The sequence below is a fragment of the Cyprinodon variegatus genome, unplaced genomic scaffold (assembly GCF_000732505.1).
Source record: "Cyprinodon variegatus isolate N-32 unplaced genomic scaffold, C_variegatus-1.0 Scaffold34, whole genome shotgun sequence".
In the NCBI taxonomy this organism is placed as follows: Eukaryota; Metazoa; Chordata; class Actinopteri; order Cyprinodontiformes; family Cyprinodontidae; genus Cyprinodon; species Cyprinodon variegatus.
In genome coordinates, this window is record NW_015150487.1 from 426,788 (window position 1) to 443,585 (window position 16,798).

Genomic DNA, 16,798 nt, shown 5'->3' on the forward strand with positions numbered 1-16,798 from the left:
ATTTTATTTACCACCATATGCACTATCCAAAACTACCAGCTTTCATTATTTTCTTCCTATAAATTCAGGAATAAATTAATATTTATTAGTAAATATTTAAACTAAAACATAAATTTTTATATCTTTTTCAAGTTACTTGACGGCAGCAGTTTGCTACTAGTGCATTAAGGTTAGAAAGAGCTCACAGCAATAGCAGTTATCTATCTTTTAGTTTATTTTCAGATCAGATTTTAATCCCAGTTTATAGATTTTCTTCCTGTGAGGTCAGACAGGAGCGGATAAAGAGGATGAGGATTAGAGCCAGCATGAGTGTGATGATGGAGATGGGGGTGGGGGGTGGGGAGAACAGACATTCTGTAGGTGGTATTAAAAAAAAGCAGCAGATTTATTGCACAAGCCTCTCTGCTCTATACGTCAACCACTTGGCCTTGAATAAACAGTAGCTTGAAGGTACCCACAGGAAACATTACTGTAGTGAGAGCCATCCTCTCAGCCCTAACCCCATCAGATAGAATAGAGATGCTGTCTGCATCTGAAGCTGCAGAACAATCAGTTTTGATCAGGAGTGGACCTGATGCAGCCACTTCAGAAAATCAAAGACTAAGTTTACTTTAATTTTTAGGTTTGGCTTTGATCTGTTGAATAGAGCTTATCCTGACAAAATAATCCTTCTGCTAAAACAGCAATAAAGTTGACCTATATAAAAATTACTTTATTTTTAACCCTGAAAAGAATCCCTTCTACCTTGGCGTGATTTGGATCAAATGCAATTATTTTGTCAGTACTCTGATAGCCATGAATAAAAAGAACCAGATCAGAGTAGAGTTTGGTCCTTTGGGCATGCAGGTGGTACAGTGGTTAGTGCACATGACCCATGTGCAGAGGCCTTAGCCCTCAACGTGGCTGACCCGGGATCGGAACAGTGGTCTTTGCCGCATGTCTCTCCCCCTCCCTCATACCCCCTTTCCTGTAAGCCTACTGTTGAAAAAATGCGGTAAAACCTCAAAAAAAAAAAGAGTTTGGTCCTTTGTTGGACAGTCATGTTTTTTTTTCTCCCAGGCATCACCATTGTTTCTCTTTGCGTATCTCCAAACCAATGAAAGGTTTTAGCAAAAACAATCGGAAATGTGTCTGAAAGCGGAGGTCTCATTTTTAATTAGATGTAAACACCTGCTGCTGAAGCTTTCAGAGAGTTATTCAACAGAATCTTATCTCAATGCTGAAGGTGCACTGAGCCATCTGCTTTAATCTACAATCTTTATCAGGGAGCCATTGGACCTGCTGGTGGTCCAGGAGCTCAGGGACCACCCGGCCTCCAGGGAATGCCAGGAGAGAGAGGTGCTGCAGGCATTCCTGGACCCAAAGGAGACAGAGTAAGCTGGGATTGGATTATGGATTAAAAAATAAAACATATATATTTAGACCTGCACCATGTTTTTGATGCTATTTCTATGACAGGTGACTGACTGTTTCTTTTCAAACCTTTACTCCCTGCAGGGTGATGTTGGAGAGAAAGGGCCTGAAGGTGCTTCCGGCAAAGATGGTGCTAGAGTACGGGAGTGTCACTTATTTAAACTTTTTGGAATAAAAAAAAAAAAGAAATATTAAAGAAAACATTGTTAAAAGCAACATCCGTCTTTTTTTTTCTGAGATCACAGTGTTACTGATTAAATTTTTTTCCTCCATCTACTTTATAGGGTCTTACTGGTCCAATTGGTCCTCCTGGTCCAGCTGGTCCAAATGGTGAGAAGGTGAGTAAAAAACACACAAAAATATATAGTTAGGGCGTTTCATCGCTGAAATCAATCACTGACTGCATGAAATGTGTTCTCCTGGTGATGGTTTTGTGATTCGTGTAGGGTGAATCTGGACCTGCTGGACCATCCGGGCCTGCTGGTGTTCGTGGTGCACCTGTGAGTGTTATTTAGTTGTTTAGCTTCAGATGTTTTAATCTGAATAAAAAGACCCTCATTATAGACATTTAACAAAAATAATTATTAAGAGTCATAATTTATGATGATTGTATTAAATAATATTAAAGAGATAGTAAATCAACTGTCCGGGGCCTCTTTCCAAAATCTAGTACTTTTTAGCGTTGTATATCCGGATAATGTAAAGTGTTCTTAATTTTTGCTTTCAGGGTGACAGGGGAGAGACTGGACCTCCTGGGCCTGCTGGGTTTGCTGGAGCTCCTGTAAGTTTGATTCAAAACACAAATAAGACCATCTTATTATTTACTTTTGCTGAAAAATGTTACTTACGAACTCAAAACTACAATTGAAAAAGGATATATTACAGGACAACTGTTAAATAACTTTAAGTGCTAGGCTTTAAGTGAGTGTAGAAATTATTTCTATTTGTGTTAATAATACAAAGATCTAATGTTTGGGAGCAAGAAAAATCAAAAACTAATTCTAAGTGTGAAATGTTCCCACTTTGATATAATTATGTAGGAACGGAAGGCAGGTCAGTGTAGACACTTTGATGCTTTCTTTGTTTTGTGGTGTCCTGTCTGACAATGTGGCAATAAGAATTACTGTCTTCAGAATCTGATGTTTTCAACATCATCTCAATGTTCTTTTATGTCCAGAGTTTTCTGACTAAAATACATTAAACTACAACTAACAGATATTGTAGTGACAGTTTCGCATTAGTGGTGCTTTCACAACTTTAAAAGTTAGCCTCACAATTCGCGTTAAATTGGGCGATTAATGCCATCTGGGCGATAGTTGGGTTAATTCCAGCATATTAGAAGCTTTATGGGCAGAATACTGAAACAGATCTTTTTCTAAATTTCCACAAAAAAAATGTATATGTGACATTTAAAGTGTAAAAGTTAGTAAGAATAAAAAGCTATATATTTTATATTTATATATTTTAAATGGGTTGATTTTGGTCAGTTATAAAGGATGCTGTTACCTTTGTTTTTGTTTTGATTAGTTTTCCACCATCATCATCATCATCACAAACAACAATTTTATTATAAAGCAGTTTAACAACAGCCAATGCTGAAGATGTGAAAAATGAACAATAAAAAAAAACAATGTCAAGATACAGAGTCCATAATCTCAAAAGAAACTTTTATTCCATGAAACACTTGAGGCATTTTATATTAGCATCTCACCATCTTGGATATTTTAGCTGCTTTATTTTACTGGAGGAAGCTCTGAGTTACTGCCTTGAGAAGCTCCTGAAGTCTGATGTGCTTTCCATGGGCAGGATTGTTTTGTTTGTGCTGCAGTGCTGCCTGAGGGCCTAAAGATAACCAGCACTCAGGATAGATTTTCCATTTATCGCCTTGCTTCTTGTTCCCCATAGATTTTATTATGTTTTATGACTGCTTAGAAAATGTTAGACGCTCTACCTGATGCCACTCTAATCACCGAACGACACATCAGACATCCTTTTTTTAATCATTTGGTGCTAACACTCAACATACAGTTAAAATAAATAAAGTTAACAACTGAATAATAATACTGAATAGGAACATGCTGATTATTTAATGTCATTATTAAGTTAATTGGGACTAGTTTGAATTAAGAAAATTAGGTTCATTACTTCACATATATAGCAGGTGTCAGCACTAATGTCTTAGTATAAAACCTAAAAAAAAGATAACAATTATATAGTTGACCTTTCCATATGGAGAATCTTTTACATAAATCTATCCACAATACATACAGTCCACTAAGAAAGCTTCTATTTGGTTTAATATTTTTTGACATTTTGATGGTAAATTATTTTACACCTAATCATGTGCAGTTTGACACCTTGTAGTTTCACCTGAAAAAAGCTGCCCAAACTCCTGATTTAGGATGTTTGTAAGATCATAATGAGCTTAAGCACCCCTCTAGGTGCAAACCGATCATACAAGGGTTGCAAATATAAACACACAACTATGTTCATCATTACTGAAACCAGGTTGCTATAAAAAGCTCTTCCTATTTTCAGTTTAATTAAATTTGTCTTTAACTCTCTTACAAGTGTATTTACAGCTTAAGAAATTCAAGAAAATGTTTTCCCTATATACAGTACATAGCTTTTAGACTCAACCTGATTTCAAATTAGTAAAAAAATCACAGTTGGTGTTACATCTAGTTGTGATCAGTCTAAACTTTATTTGAATATTACCAGATATTATTTACCATAAGTTACCGGTATCTATAGGAGAAGGTCCGGCTAAATGCATTGAATCATTGATTTTGCAGCGCCTGTGCTCTTTGAGCTTAAAAGGTATGTGGCAACAGTGGAGTGGAATCAATGCTTATTAACAAAAATGAATAGGACAAAAAATACACAGAGATACTGAGAGTGAGATACTAAATGAACACTGTGTTCTATTTCTATACGTTTTTATTGCGATTATACATCCTATTTCCACAAAAAGCAATGCAAATTGTAATCAACCCTGCTTATTAATAAAATCACATTTACTGTTAGTTATGCATTACTAAGCCAACTATTGAGGAGATGAAACAAAACATTTTAAATAATCAGGCTTTAGGGGATATTCTTAAGCAAAAAAATAGATAACTTAATTTTCTTAACTAAATTATCTGGAACACAGTTGAATGTGGGTCATTTACCAATGTATTAGCCTTTATTTTAAAAAGTGATTTAAAAGAAACTTTGAAAGATTTTCTATATGTATTAACCTGCACATATATACTAATGCACCAAGTAGAAACCTTTCCCTAAAACCTTATGATCCGCAGTATTAAAGCAGGCTACAAAATTACTTTAGTCATTTTTTTTATTTCCCTGTGTTAAGAAAAAAAATACAAAATAATGTAGCATTTTTAATCCTATTGAAATAAGACTTTATTAACTTATTTTCCATCAAATAGGGACAGACTTCTAATTATACCATGACATCAAGCTGACACATCTTTTCTCTTTTGTTGACACTATCTGAAAACACTCAAATATGAAGCTGCCTTTGTCAATCTTTTCCTCAAATTAAATTACTCTTTCTTTGTCCTTACTGTATAATTACTTGGAGAGATATGAGTTGGAGGGCTGTCAAAAGTCAGGAATTCTGTCATTTCTTTATTTTGATACTCTGGACAGAAATCAGATGAATTGTTTTCATAAGCGACTTTCTTCCAAATTAATTAAATCAGCGCATTTGTTAGAACAACATTCATCTCAAGGTTTTTTTTTCCCCTGCTGAATACAACTATGATTAAATATCGATTTTATGTCAGGCTAAATACCATTGCAAGGCCTGTAAATATTCTCACTTCACAGTTTACATACTTTAACATCACAGCCTTTCACCTGAACAACTGAAAATAAACAACAAGATCTTCCGCAGCTATTTCAAAGCTTGTGTCAGTTTTACTCTAGAAGCTGCTACTGTAGATTTCTAATCAAGTTCCTATCAAAAAAAAATGCTAAAGAAAGACATCTCCTGCTGTCCTCACGGGGCCTTGCAAAAAGATTGATCCACTTGAGCTGTCTCCTGTTTTATTACCTAAATGCCAGGAACCTTAATGCGTTTTGTATGGAGTTTACGCAATAGACCAATACAAGCTATCCTCTAAGATTTATGCGCTCTAAAGCCTATCGTCCAAAAATGTAAAGACTCTTGTATATCTGGAAACCCTCCTAGACGTAACTGAGAACCTGAGCTACAAGGCAGATCAACAGCTTAGTTATATATTTTCCAAATATGGCCTTTATTGAAAAATGAAAAAAAAGAAGGCTGCTGTTTAAACGATAAGAAGTTTGACACCGTGTAGACACCATAAACATGAACGTAAGAGGAAATACTCTGGTAAGATGAGACCAAAAGTTATCCGTTCCAGCCCACATATGAAGAGGTGTGGCAGAAAACCTCTCACCTTGTCCTGAAAACACCATCTCCTCTGTGAAAATGGTGTTGGCAATCTTTAGACTTAAAGATTAAACTCTTGGACAGAAGGTCCTCTTCTAGCAGAACAATGAGCATAAATCATACAACCATCACTTAGAGCAGCGTTACCCAACCTTTTTTGACTTACCATTAATTTCTCCTCTCAGTCAAAAGTACTGATGATTGTCCAAAAGTGGAACGAACAATAACTGATTATTAAAAATATTAAACTATTTTACTTAATCTTTTAATTTAAGCATTAAATTCTTAGGCCTTTTATGCTGTCCATCTTAAATGGAAAGCTCCTCTGACTAACTTTCTTATAATCACATTTTAACTTGAGGAACTGGGAACAAAATACAGAACAAAAATTACAGTCAATTATAATCACTTAATTAGTTTTACCAATTAGCTGCTTTGATGAGCTTAGTGTGGAAAACAGCTGATACCCCGCTGTTCTCTACATCCAGTTTGTTCCTCTGCTTGGTTTTGATGTGTCAAAGCTGAAGGTGAACTTTAATTTATACGTAGAACTTACTTTGGTTGATAAAGCTTTTAATATTTTTCAATTGGGTCCTCACAAAGCAAAGCATACAGTATCCCAACCCTATTTTGTTCCCTAGGAAGTAAAATATTGTCATGTACCCCTTGCAATGCACTCACGGACCACTAGGGGTGTGTGTACCCCTAGTTGGAAATCACTGGCTTACAGAATTATTTCTACCAAAGCATTTGTTTGTGCCAGAAGGGTCCTTTCAAAATCAAGACCCATACCGTTACCGGGAATCTACGGTTAGATTTAAATGTCATGTTCATAGCCAGCCCTCATCCATTCTGTGGGAACTTTTTGCAATTAAAAAATAGACAAATAAATTATGTCTTTAAATAAATTATGTGGACTCTGAACATAAATAAGGACCATACTGTTAAATAGTATTACTTTTGAAAATGTTTGAAAGCCATTTATTTGTCATTTCTTTCACTTTAGCATCATGTTAAAAAAGCTGACATAGCTTTTAGTGACTACTAAATATTTTCACTAACTTGAAATAATCAATGGAATTAAAATGGTATAATTATGAACAGTATTTTGCTATTGTTCTCTAAAATCAATCTTGTATCGGACATGCATAAAGAAAAAGTCAGACAGAATAAAAGGATCCTTTAAGGGATGTTTAGAAAAAGCTGAGTGAGAGACAAACAATTAAAAATATCCACATCCTTGTATTTATTCCCAGGGGGCTGATGGTCAGCCTGGAATTAAGGGAGAGCAAGGAGAAGCTGGACAGAAAGGAGATGCTGGTGCACCTGGACCACAAGGACCATCCGGTGCCCCTGGACCCGCAGTACGTGTTTTTATTAACCTAATTAATAATCTGCATCATTTAGCTTTGCTCAGAAGTAGAAAAATAAAGATGTCATTTAAAATGCTGTATGGCTGCAGTTGGGAATTGTCTGTCTTGGTAGACTTGAACAATATTCACCAACAAAGTCACTTCCTCAGGGACAATGTGTGCACTGATCCAGCAGGAACCTTTTTTTTTATCCATTTGTTGACATTCATAGACGGCAAACAGCATGTCAGGGTGACGGCTGACCTTGTAAAGGATTTTGCTTCACCAGCCAGAAGAATAGTAGTTGAGGCAAACAATACTACAAAAAAAAATAAAAAATACAAAGGTCAGATTCTGATTTAGAGCTTCTTTTTTTTCAGGGTCCTACTGGAGTTTCTGGACCAAAAGGTGCTCGTGGTGCTCAGGGTCCCCCTGTAAGTGTATTTCTGAAAACATTTTTATTTTTGTTTGTGTTTTCTCTTCTGCCTGATGCTCACACATGTTAGAAGCATAATTTTGTGACTAACATTCTGATTTGTCCTTAAATGAATGTTCTGTTAGGGTGCCACTGGTTTCCCTGGAGCTGCTGGGCGAGTTGGACCTCCTGGCCCCAATGTAAGTCCATGGTTTAGGTCACTTTACCACAATACTAGTTTAACACTTGTTTTTAGTTTAGAAAAGAAATGGCATTATTTATAACATTACTTCTAAAAGAGTTGACATCAAGTAGAACAACAGAGAGAAGAGAATAAGTAAAACAAGCAAGAAAAAAAATGACACCCCAGGAGTGTGAAGAGCATGGCAGCAGGCGTGGTATAACGTGGAAATGGAAACTAGTAATTAAAATAGAATACAAAATTATTAAAGGTACCGAAATATTTAACAGAGCTAATGCTATCCAAAGCAGCTTTTATCAAAAAATTGTGTAATAAAGTGATACCTTTAAGAGGGATTAAAATGACAAAATGATGACTTTTTTATAAGACTAAAGCTTTCGCAGAGAACACCAGGTTTAAGTCAGGGCCATATGTTTAGATATCTATGGTACATGTTGATAAGTTGGTCATCAAACTCATTAGAATAAACAGAATCACATTTTATTTACCCATTGGCCAATTAATGAATGGCTAAATTGTTTCTTTCTTCATGGCTTCTATAAGAAGATCCCATTTAAACTGCAGTTTCTGTAAAATTTGTTGACTCAGAAAAGTAAAAAGTTGCAAAATTCTAATCTCGAAGAAATAAAAACATAAATATCTTAATATTTGTTGAAACTGAATTGATCTCCTGAGTCTCCTAAGTTGCATTAGCCTTATGCACTGACAATAGGGCTGAAGTCTCACCTTGTCAGGTGCAGCACACATGTTTAAAGAAAGAGGAAAGCTTGTCTGTCAGTGATGTTGTCCATCATTTCTCCGTTTGTGTGTTCAGTTCATAAAGTTTGATATTTATTTTGTGAAATCAAACAAAGGAAAATAGATTTTTACTGTCAGTTTACGAGAAGTCTAAAATGTGATCTTCAGGCAAAGAGAATAGTAAATTAATTTTCTTATCCTGTTTTGTTGTTCTGTTAGGAAGTAGCTGTAAAGCATTTAACCCCAATGATCCGACACCCACATCCATTTCAGGAGCTATTTTCTTTTTTCACAACAGCAAGACTTTTTTTTTTATAATAATGTGTTTTTAAATTATTTAGCTATACCATAATGTTAAAAACAACTGCTTTCTTTCCACTATCTGGACCCTTCAAATGGAGATGTGGTAGAATGTATGCTCATGATGGTTATTTTCTTACACATTTTATTCAAACGCCTCTTAGGGCAACCCTGGACCCCCAGGTCCTGCTGGCTCTCCTGGTAAAGATGGACCAAAAGGTGTGAGAGGAGATGGTGGACCTCCAGGCAGACAGGGTGATCCTGGACTACGGGGACCTGCAGGAGCTCCAGGAGAGAAGGGAGACGCTGGAGAGGATGGACCCCCTGTGAGTCTGGTCTAAAAGGCCTATTCCCTAATCTAGAAATATATGACCTTGTTATGCTGAAAACAGCATTATGGTTCCTGTAGCTCCCATATTCTATTCTGATGCAGTAGGTGTGTGATTTAAAGTGAGGCTAAAGAGAAGAAATGCTTAGATTTATTTGTATGCTGCATCTTGAGTCAGTGTTGTGTTTTCCTTTTAAGCCAGACAGCTTATTTTAGCAGTAATACACATGCAGACCATAAACACACAAAAGCTGTCATTGTCCATCAGGACTCCAGAATTCAGCAGAATCTGGTGACAGTGTGAGGATGGGACCCTAGGCTTTTACCTCGGAATTGCACCGACACACATAACCAGCAGTTATGCTGACGAGTTCTGTCAAGATAATGACAGGTTGAGTCCCTGGGGTGGGGGTGGTGGCAAGGGGCTCAAACAAAAAGGAGCTGTATTGAGTCCATTTCTTCCTAAAGATTTCATCCTGTATATGAAATCCTGAGTCAGTATTAGCACATCCAAGGCTTTATGTGCTGAACGGTGTGTCTCAGCTGTCACTTAAATTCAGGGGTTCACCTTTTTGAACATAACTTCTGTTGGAAGACATTTTGACAGAGAGACCTCCGAAGCTGAGAATGATGTAGACCAGAAAGATTTTGAAGTGCAAGTGAGAATAAAATGTTGGTCCTATAGTGACGAAGATATTCAACTATCACTTATCTAGGAAGTGACTTATTAGCAGAAATAATGACTGCATGGTTTTAAACCTTTTGAGATGACTCATGGTACTGTATGTGCTTTCTGCTGGCTTTATCTTCCTCTTAGGGTCCACTGGGTCCCTCAGGTCCGCAGGGATTGGCTGGTCAGCGTGGTATTGTTGGTCTGCCTGGGCAGAGAGGAGAAAGAGGTTTCCCTGGTCTCCCCGGACCTTCTGTAAGTAACATGAAATCACATCTCCAAACACACACATTTAAAGACATCATTCATTCAATAAGCTTATGCAAAAAATATTAATAGAATTTGAATATTTATCATAGAGTAGTAATTCAGAATGCTAATTTCAGTCAAGAAATATAATCACTAATGTCATCAAATAACATATTAACTTTAATTTTGTTTATACAATATAGTTATAAATGTAAAAAGTTAAGATTTTAGTCAAATCAAACCAAACATCTCAATATTTCCATATATTCAGGAGCTTAATTACATCTCATAAAATATCTGTGTAAACTGTAACACATTTATTATCAACAAATAAAAAAATAAGATAGTAGAACTATATTATTAGTTGAAAAATAACACAGGGTTGCACATTATTGTATGATTTAATTTTAGAGCCAAAACCAGGAAATCTAAGTGACATACCAATTTATCCATAAGTAGTAACACAATACCTATTTAATTGTAAGTAATATTTTTATGACTATAAAGTTAAACCTGAGGATGTTTATAGGAAAGGTAAAGGGGTTAAAGTTTATTTAGCTGATCAAACTCAAATTTTGAAACAAAATACAATGAAAATAAAAATTTAAACGTGTTTTCTTTTGCCCTGCCTTCTAATTCTGATTAATTTATAATACAGGAAAAAAAATTATCAACATTAACTGATTCAGTTATCTGAGGCAACAAGTATTACTTAGAAAACATGGTTTCGAGTGAAATATAAAATGGTTTGTAACTTGTCTGCGAAGGAAATAAGGTTCTTTTCCTTACAAAGAAATAATGAAAACTAATGTTTAAATGGGCTCAAATATTTGGAGCCTTAATTCCTCTGAATACAGGATGTTTATTGTCCTTTCTTAGATCAAAGAGCAGCCATCAACCCACTCAGCCCTCATTGAGACTTCAGCTTGATTCTTTCACCGTTGTGAACAAATCGGCCTTTTAAATAGAAATAAAAGTATCTTCAAAAGAAATGTAAACGTTTTAACAGAAGCGCAGAGAGGAGAGTGTATGTCTCAAAAAAATGGAATAAAATTTTGATAAGGACTCAGAGGCACCAACCCTTCCATCAGGACTCTTAATAAATATGACTGCATCTGCCATATGAGCTACATACTAACTGTTTTGACACTCATTAAATCAACAGAAGTGCTCTGGACTGACAATCAGCAGTGTCCTATTTTATCAGGGTGGAACCCGTGTCACATCAAACTCATGCTTTTTTTCCTATTGTATCTATCTGATGGAGATTAATCTGTGACATGTGACTGAAGAGCCTCCCCTGCTTACAACCAACTCTTTTTGATATATGACATGAACCATTTCCCCTACTTTCAGCATCTCAGCAGGCATGTCCTCACCATTAATTATTCACTTGTGTGCATGAATGAGATTCCAGTAAATGAGAATTAACTCAGCAAAGAATGAGCTTTTAACTGACAGAATTGTGTTCTTCAGGTTCGTTCAGTAGATCTGGATAATACTACATTTTCTTTTCTATTAATTTCAATTCAATTCAGTTTATTTATGTAGCGCCAATTAACAACACATGTCATCTCAAGGCACTTTACAGTTCACCAGATCATAGAGTCAAATTGTTTCAAAGTTTTCTATCTAAGGAAAAGCAGTTGCATCAATTGCATTACATTCATTCAGTGTGCTCCAAAAACTACCTTTCATACAGATTTAATACAAAACTGTAATTTCCATGTGGTTATGGATTGATTACTATTTTTATGGACGTGGGCTGCTCAGTGAAACATTTGGTAGCACTGCTGCTTTTGCAGAAAGAATGTTCCGGGTTCGATTCCCAGCCCAGGGTCTCTCTGCATGGAGTTTGCATGGTCTCCCTGTACATGCATGGGTTTTCTCCGGCTTCCTCCCAGTCCAAAAACATGACTGTTAGGTTAATTGGCTTCTCTAAATTGTGTGCGTGAATGGTTGTTTGTCTTTATCTCTGTGTTGCCCTGCGATAGGCTGGCGACCTATCCAGGGTGTACCCTGTCTCTCTCCCATTGACAGCTAAAGATAGGTACCAGCAACCCATGCAACCCCAGCAGGGAGAAGCGTGAAGGGAAATGGATGGATGGATGTTTTAGAATGTTTTGTCCCAAAAGCAGAATGATTTGAGTATTTTCACTAATCTTACTGTAATGGATGTTGTTCCTTTTTTGGAACAGTGGGAAACCTGAAGGGATCGAATGTTACTAAAAAACAATGTTTGTTGGGCCGTAAATTAAGGGTTATTAACATGGACCTAAAATAAGGTCAAAGTTCTAAGTAGTATTTTATTTTATTTTTTTATTATTCCACCAAAAGCAAGAACATGAAAGCATTTTGAAGTAAAAATTATTTAGTCTGGGAAAGGTTTTTAGCTTCATTTCATTATTTTTTTTTTATTGATATTAGAATAAAAAAAGCAGAAGCTGAAATACTTGCAAATCAATGAGTTCTTTAGTTGTTTAACATTTACCATAAACGACATTTTGTTAATATAAAGAGTTCTTCTTATTCCTCTTAGGGGGAGCCTGGAAAGCAGGGAGCTTCTGGTGGTCCTGGAGACCGTGGACCCCCTGGACCCGTCGGACCACCTGGGCTTACTGGACCTGCTGGAGAGCCTGGCAGAGAGGTCAGAAAAACTAACTACCCTAGAGCATGCGTTGGATCAGATCAGAAATCCACACTGTAGTTTCAGACTCCAAATTATGTAAAACACGTTAGAAAAACCATAGGCCTGACTTGTGATCTGGAACTGGAATCTTATTAAGTCTCCTCTTAACAAAAAGAAAATGCAATCTGATAAGAAAGCAACCCACCAACTTGAATAGGTTCGCTGATGTTTATGTTTGCTGTTTTTTATGTCCAAAAACATTTTTGTTACTTTTGAATGGTGGATCAAAGTTTCAAAAATCCTTTTAAAAGTTCCAGAGTTAAATTAGGCCAAAAGACAAAAAAACTACAGGATTTAAATTCCTACCTTACAACATACAGTTTTAAAAAAAAAGTAAAATCAGTAATGAGCCTTTGAATGTCCCCTCAGTTTTCAGCACTCATACATTTGCATTATGTCCTATTATTAGGTGCGATTATAGCCGGGCTGATTATGCAGCTGATAATTATTCAGGACACCTGGTCTGAATCTATTAACACTTTAATTTTCTCTAACAGGGCAACCCTGGATCTGATGGACCTCCTGGTAGAGATGGTTCTCCTGGAATTAAGGTAGAAAACATGAATTGTAACGAGTCAAACATTTGTTTCGGCCATTACATTGTAATTAAATACACACCTATCATTGTCATTGTCTGATTTATTCAGGGGGGGAAAAAACAAAGAAAATGTGGGATTCTGCTAAAGGAACCTTCAGTCTCTTTAGAATGTGGCCATTATATTCGAACCTAAGGAGTCAGAGGAACACTTTACCTCTCTCATCTTCTTTGGGTCATTCCTTGGCAATTTGTGAAAGATACAATGACGTCCTGCTGATAATGGCGTTTATACCATAGAGAAAAGCTGTTACTATGTAGGGCTTTTTATTGGATATTGATTGTACTACAATAAAATGTTAGCGAGAGGGAGGAGTCCAAATTGCATTTATGTGAAAGGCAAGAAACATGTTCTCTTTGGAGATTTTTTATGCAGTAATGGTTTTCTAATTAATACTTTTATCCCTTTTTACCATTTTTAAACGAGGAAATTAAAAAAAAAAAACTCTTTTTTTTTTACTTGACTAATAAATGTTTTGTTTCTTTTCATCCCTCTGTTGTGTTTTGCAACGTGAACCCTTTTTGCTGCAGGGTGACCGTGGCAACACTGGTCCTGCTGGCGCACCTGGTGCACCAGGTGCTCCTGGTGCTCCTGGGCCAGTCGGTCCTACTGGGAAACAGGGAAACAGAGGGGAGTCTGTAAGTAATGAATCAAAAACAAGCTCTTGTTTTTTTGTTGTTTTTTTTTCCATTGTAGTATTGATGTTTATATAATTTTTTGCCAAGTTAAGATTAACATATCTGATGGAGGGTAGCAGGATAATTTATCATTGGCAGATATCTCAAATATTTGTTCTAATCGCTTTTCTAATTTACATAATAAGGACTGTGTGAATTTAATATTTTAAACCTAATGAGTTATCAAGTGTGTTGTAGAAAATACTTAGCTATGCTAAACATGATTAAGTGGTAGTAGAAAAATCTCTTTACCATTTCTTTTGTTCGTTAGGGTGCTCAAGGACCATCTGGACCTCCAGGACCAGCTGGTGCCAGAGGAATGCCTGTATGTATCCTACATGGTTGGACTATGATCCACTGTGAACTGAAATGAAACCTTGTGGTATAATAATTAGGGTGTTTTTCATTGTTCTTAGGGACCGCAAGGACCACGTGGCGATAAGGGTGAAGGTGGAGAGGCCGGTGAGCGAGGACAGAAGGGACACAGAGGTTTCACTGGTCTGCAGGGTCTTCCTGGACCACCTGTAGGAATCCCCATTTTATCCTACATTTTGTATCAAACTCTACCTTTATTTATACTCATGGTATAATTTCTTGCCTCTTTTCTGCATTAGGGTCAGCCTGGAGACCAGGGTGCCACTGGACCTGCTGGGCCATCTGGGCAAAGAGTGAGTACAAACTCAGCTGAAACTTTTGCTATTAAAAATGTCAAATTATTCAGATTTTACATATAAAATGATACATTATATGTTGACAGAAAAAAAAAAAAAAACATCTGTTTAAATGCAACACCATGTTAGTTAAATGTTGGGATAAGGATTATCTTCCTTTATAGGGACCACCTGGACCTGTTGGTCCTGCTGGAAAAGATGGTTCAAATGGCTTACCAGGACCCATCGGACCCCCTGGACCTCGTGGTCGCACTGGAGACTCGGGTCCTGCTGTAAGTAGAACTCCCTAGCTTCTTTTTTGTTTGTTTGTTTGTTTGTTTGTTTGTTTCATTCTGCATCTAGCTTCTATAAAATAGAATATACAGTTTGTACAATGATACCAGGGACAGCAGAAAAAATTAAACAACTTGACAGACAAATAAATATAATTATCAAAAGCTTATATCAGGAGCCAGGGAAATGTAAAACATAACAAATAATATACCTAAAAAAAATCAAGAGTTAAATCTTTCCACAAGTTAAGGTGCTGTTAATCGTGCTGGCGACTCTGAAAACAGCACCAAAAACTGTCATTTAATTTCCCTCTTATGTAATTATTATTTCCACCACATGATTTCTTTTTTTTTTTTTTTTTACATTTTGCCATGCTGCAGCAACAAAGTTCACATGAGGTGATGGATAAACACAAAGTAGTATATTAGTGTAAAGTAGAAGGAAATAGATCCAGGATTTTCTTTTTTATTTCAGCCAGTAAATGTGTAGTGCAGATTTGCCTTTAAACCCTTTCACTATGCTACCCCCAAATAAAATTCTGCGAAGAGGTTTAGAGAACATTAGTGCAAAAAAAGGATGTTGAAGAGCGAGGAACACAGCAGACAGGTCAGAGATAAAGCATCTCACAGAACAATCTTCAGAACAGAAGTGGAAAAATTATGGCATAAATGAACACTTTTATATTCCAAAGACCTTATTTACATAATTGTCTAGAAATGGAATAAAAATCCAGAAGTGTGTTAGGAAAACATAAGTAAAGAGGAAAGCTAAATAAAAAGAAACATTTTCTTTTTGTCTCTTAGGGTCCCCCTGGAAACCCCGGACCCCCTGGTCCTCCTGGTCCCCCTGGTCCTGGCATTGACATGTCTGCCTTTGCTGGTCTGGGTCAAACAGAAAAGTCCCCAGATCCTCTCAGGTACATGAGGGCTGACCAGGCCGCGGGCAATCTCCGTCAACACGATGCAGAGGTCGACGCCACTCTCAAGTCTCTCAACAACCAGATTGAGAACATTCGCAGCCCAGAGGGGTCCAAGAAGAACCCTGCTCGCACCTGCAGAGATCTAAAGCTGTGCCACCCTGACTGGAAGAGCGGTTAGTGTCAATGAGATCTGGATTGAATTATAAAGCAGAATTGATTTTTAGACTGGAAAAAAATATTTTTGTGTTTTTAAATGAAAGATTTGACTAAAATCTAAATTGTGCTATAGGATACCAAAACACCAATGTAATGAGAGAAGCTTTTAATCAGCTGGGCACAAAGAGTGATGCATATTAGTGATACAGCCTCATCCCTTGTTGTTGTTTTTCTTTTATTTTTTATAGGTGAGTATTGGATTGATCCCAATCAGGGCTGCACCGTTGATGCAATCAAGGTCTTCTGCAATATGGAGACTGGGGAGTCCTGTGTGAATCCTAGGCCTGCTAAGATCCCACGCAAGAACTGGTGGTCCAGCAAGAGCAAAGACAGCAAACATGTCTGGTTCGGAGAGACAATGAATGGAGGGTTCCATGTAAGATCTGCAACCTTTTTTTTTAGTTTCTAGTGGAATCATTTTAACTGTTGGTTTTCTGGCACAAGCTAACAAAAATTTTTATAATGGATAGAGGAGTGGATGTTTAGGAAAGGTCAACTTTAGAAAGCTAAGAAGTCTTTTTGAAATATAAAATAAATGTATTATAATGTTATATTCTATTACACCTCTGTGTGTGTCTTGCTTTGCATTTGGCAAAGAAATATAGACAACCAGATAATCAGTATCTAATCAGTATCTCCTTCCTTTGTATCTGATCTGATGATG

At 36.6% G+C, this 16,798-nt stretch overlaps 1 protein-coding gene across 1 annotated transcript in view; it reads left to right on the plus strand.

The window, feature by feature from the left end:
• Nucleotides 1–16,798, plus strand: part of LOC107103054 (collagen alpha-1(II) chain-like) — a 54,912-nt gene that overhangs the window by 35,787 nt on the left and 2,327 nt on the right. The window contains exons 33-51 of the mRNA XM_015402573.1: nt 1,266–1,373; nt 1,498–1,551; nt 1,698–1,751; nt 1,860–1,913; nt 2,141–2,194; nt 7,096–7,203; nt 7,572–7,625; nt 7,753–7,806; nt 9,011–9,172; nt 9,992–10,099; nt 12,633–12,740; nt 13,280–13,333; nt 13,909–14,016; nt 14,327–14,380; nt 14,472–14,579; nt 14,670–14,723; nt 14,891–14,998; nt 15,803–16,091; nt 16,323–16,510. Of these exons, the coding sequence (XP_015258059.1) occupies nt 1,266–1,373; nt 1,498–1,551; nt 1,698–1,751; nt 1,860–1,913; nt 2,141–2,194; nt 7,096–7,203; nt 7,572–7,625; nt 7,753–7,806; nt 9,011–9,172; nt 9,992–10,099; nt 12,633–12,740; nt 13,280–13,333; nt 13,909–14,016; nt 14,327–14,380; nt 14,472–14,579; nt 14,670–14,723; nt 14,891–14,998; nt 15,803–16,091; nt 16,323–16,510 (1,881 nt within the window). The remainder of the gene's footprint in view (nt 1–1,265; nt 1,374–1,497; nt 1,552–1,697; nt 1,752–1,859; nt 1,914–2,140; nt 2,195–7,095; nt 7,204–7,571; nt 7,626–7,752; nt 7,807–9,010; nt 9,173–9,991; nt 10,100–12,632; nt 12,741–13,279; nt 13,334–13,908; nt 14,017–14,326; nt 14,381–14,471; nt 14,580–14,669; nt 14,724–14,890; nt 14,999–15,802; nt 16,092–16,322; nt 16,511–16,798) is intronic.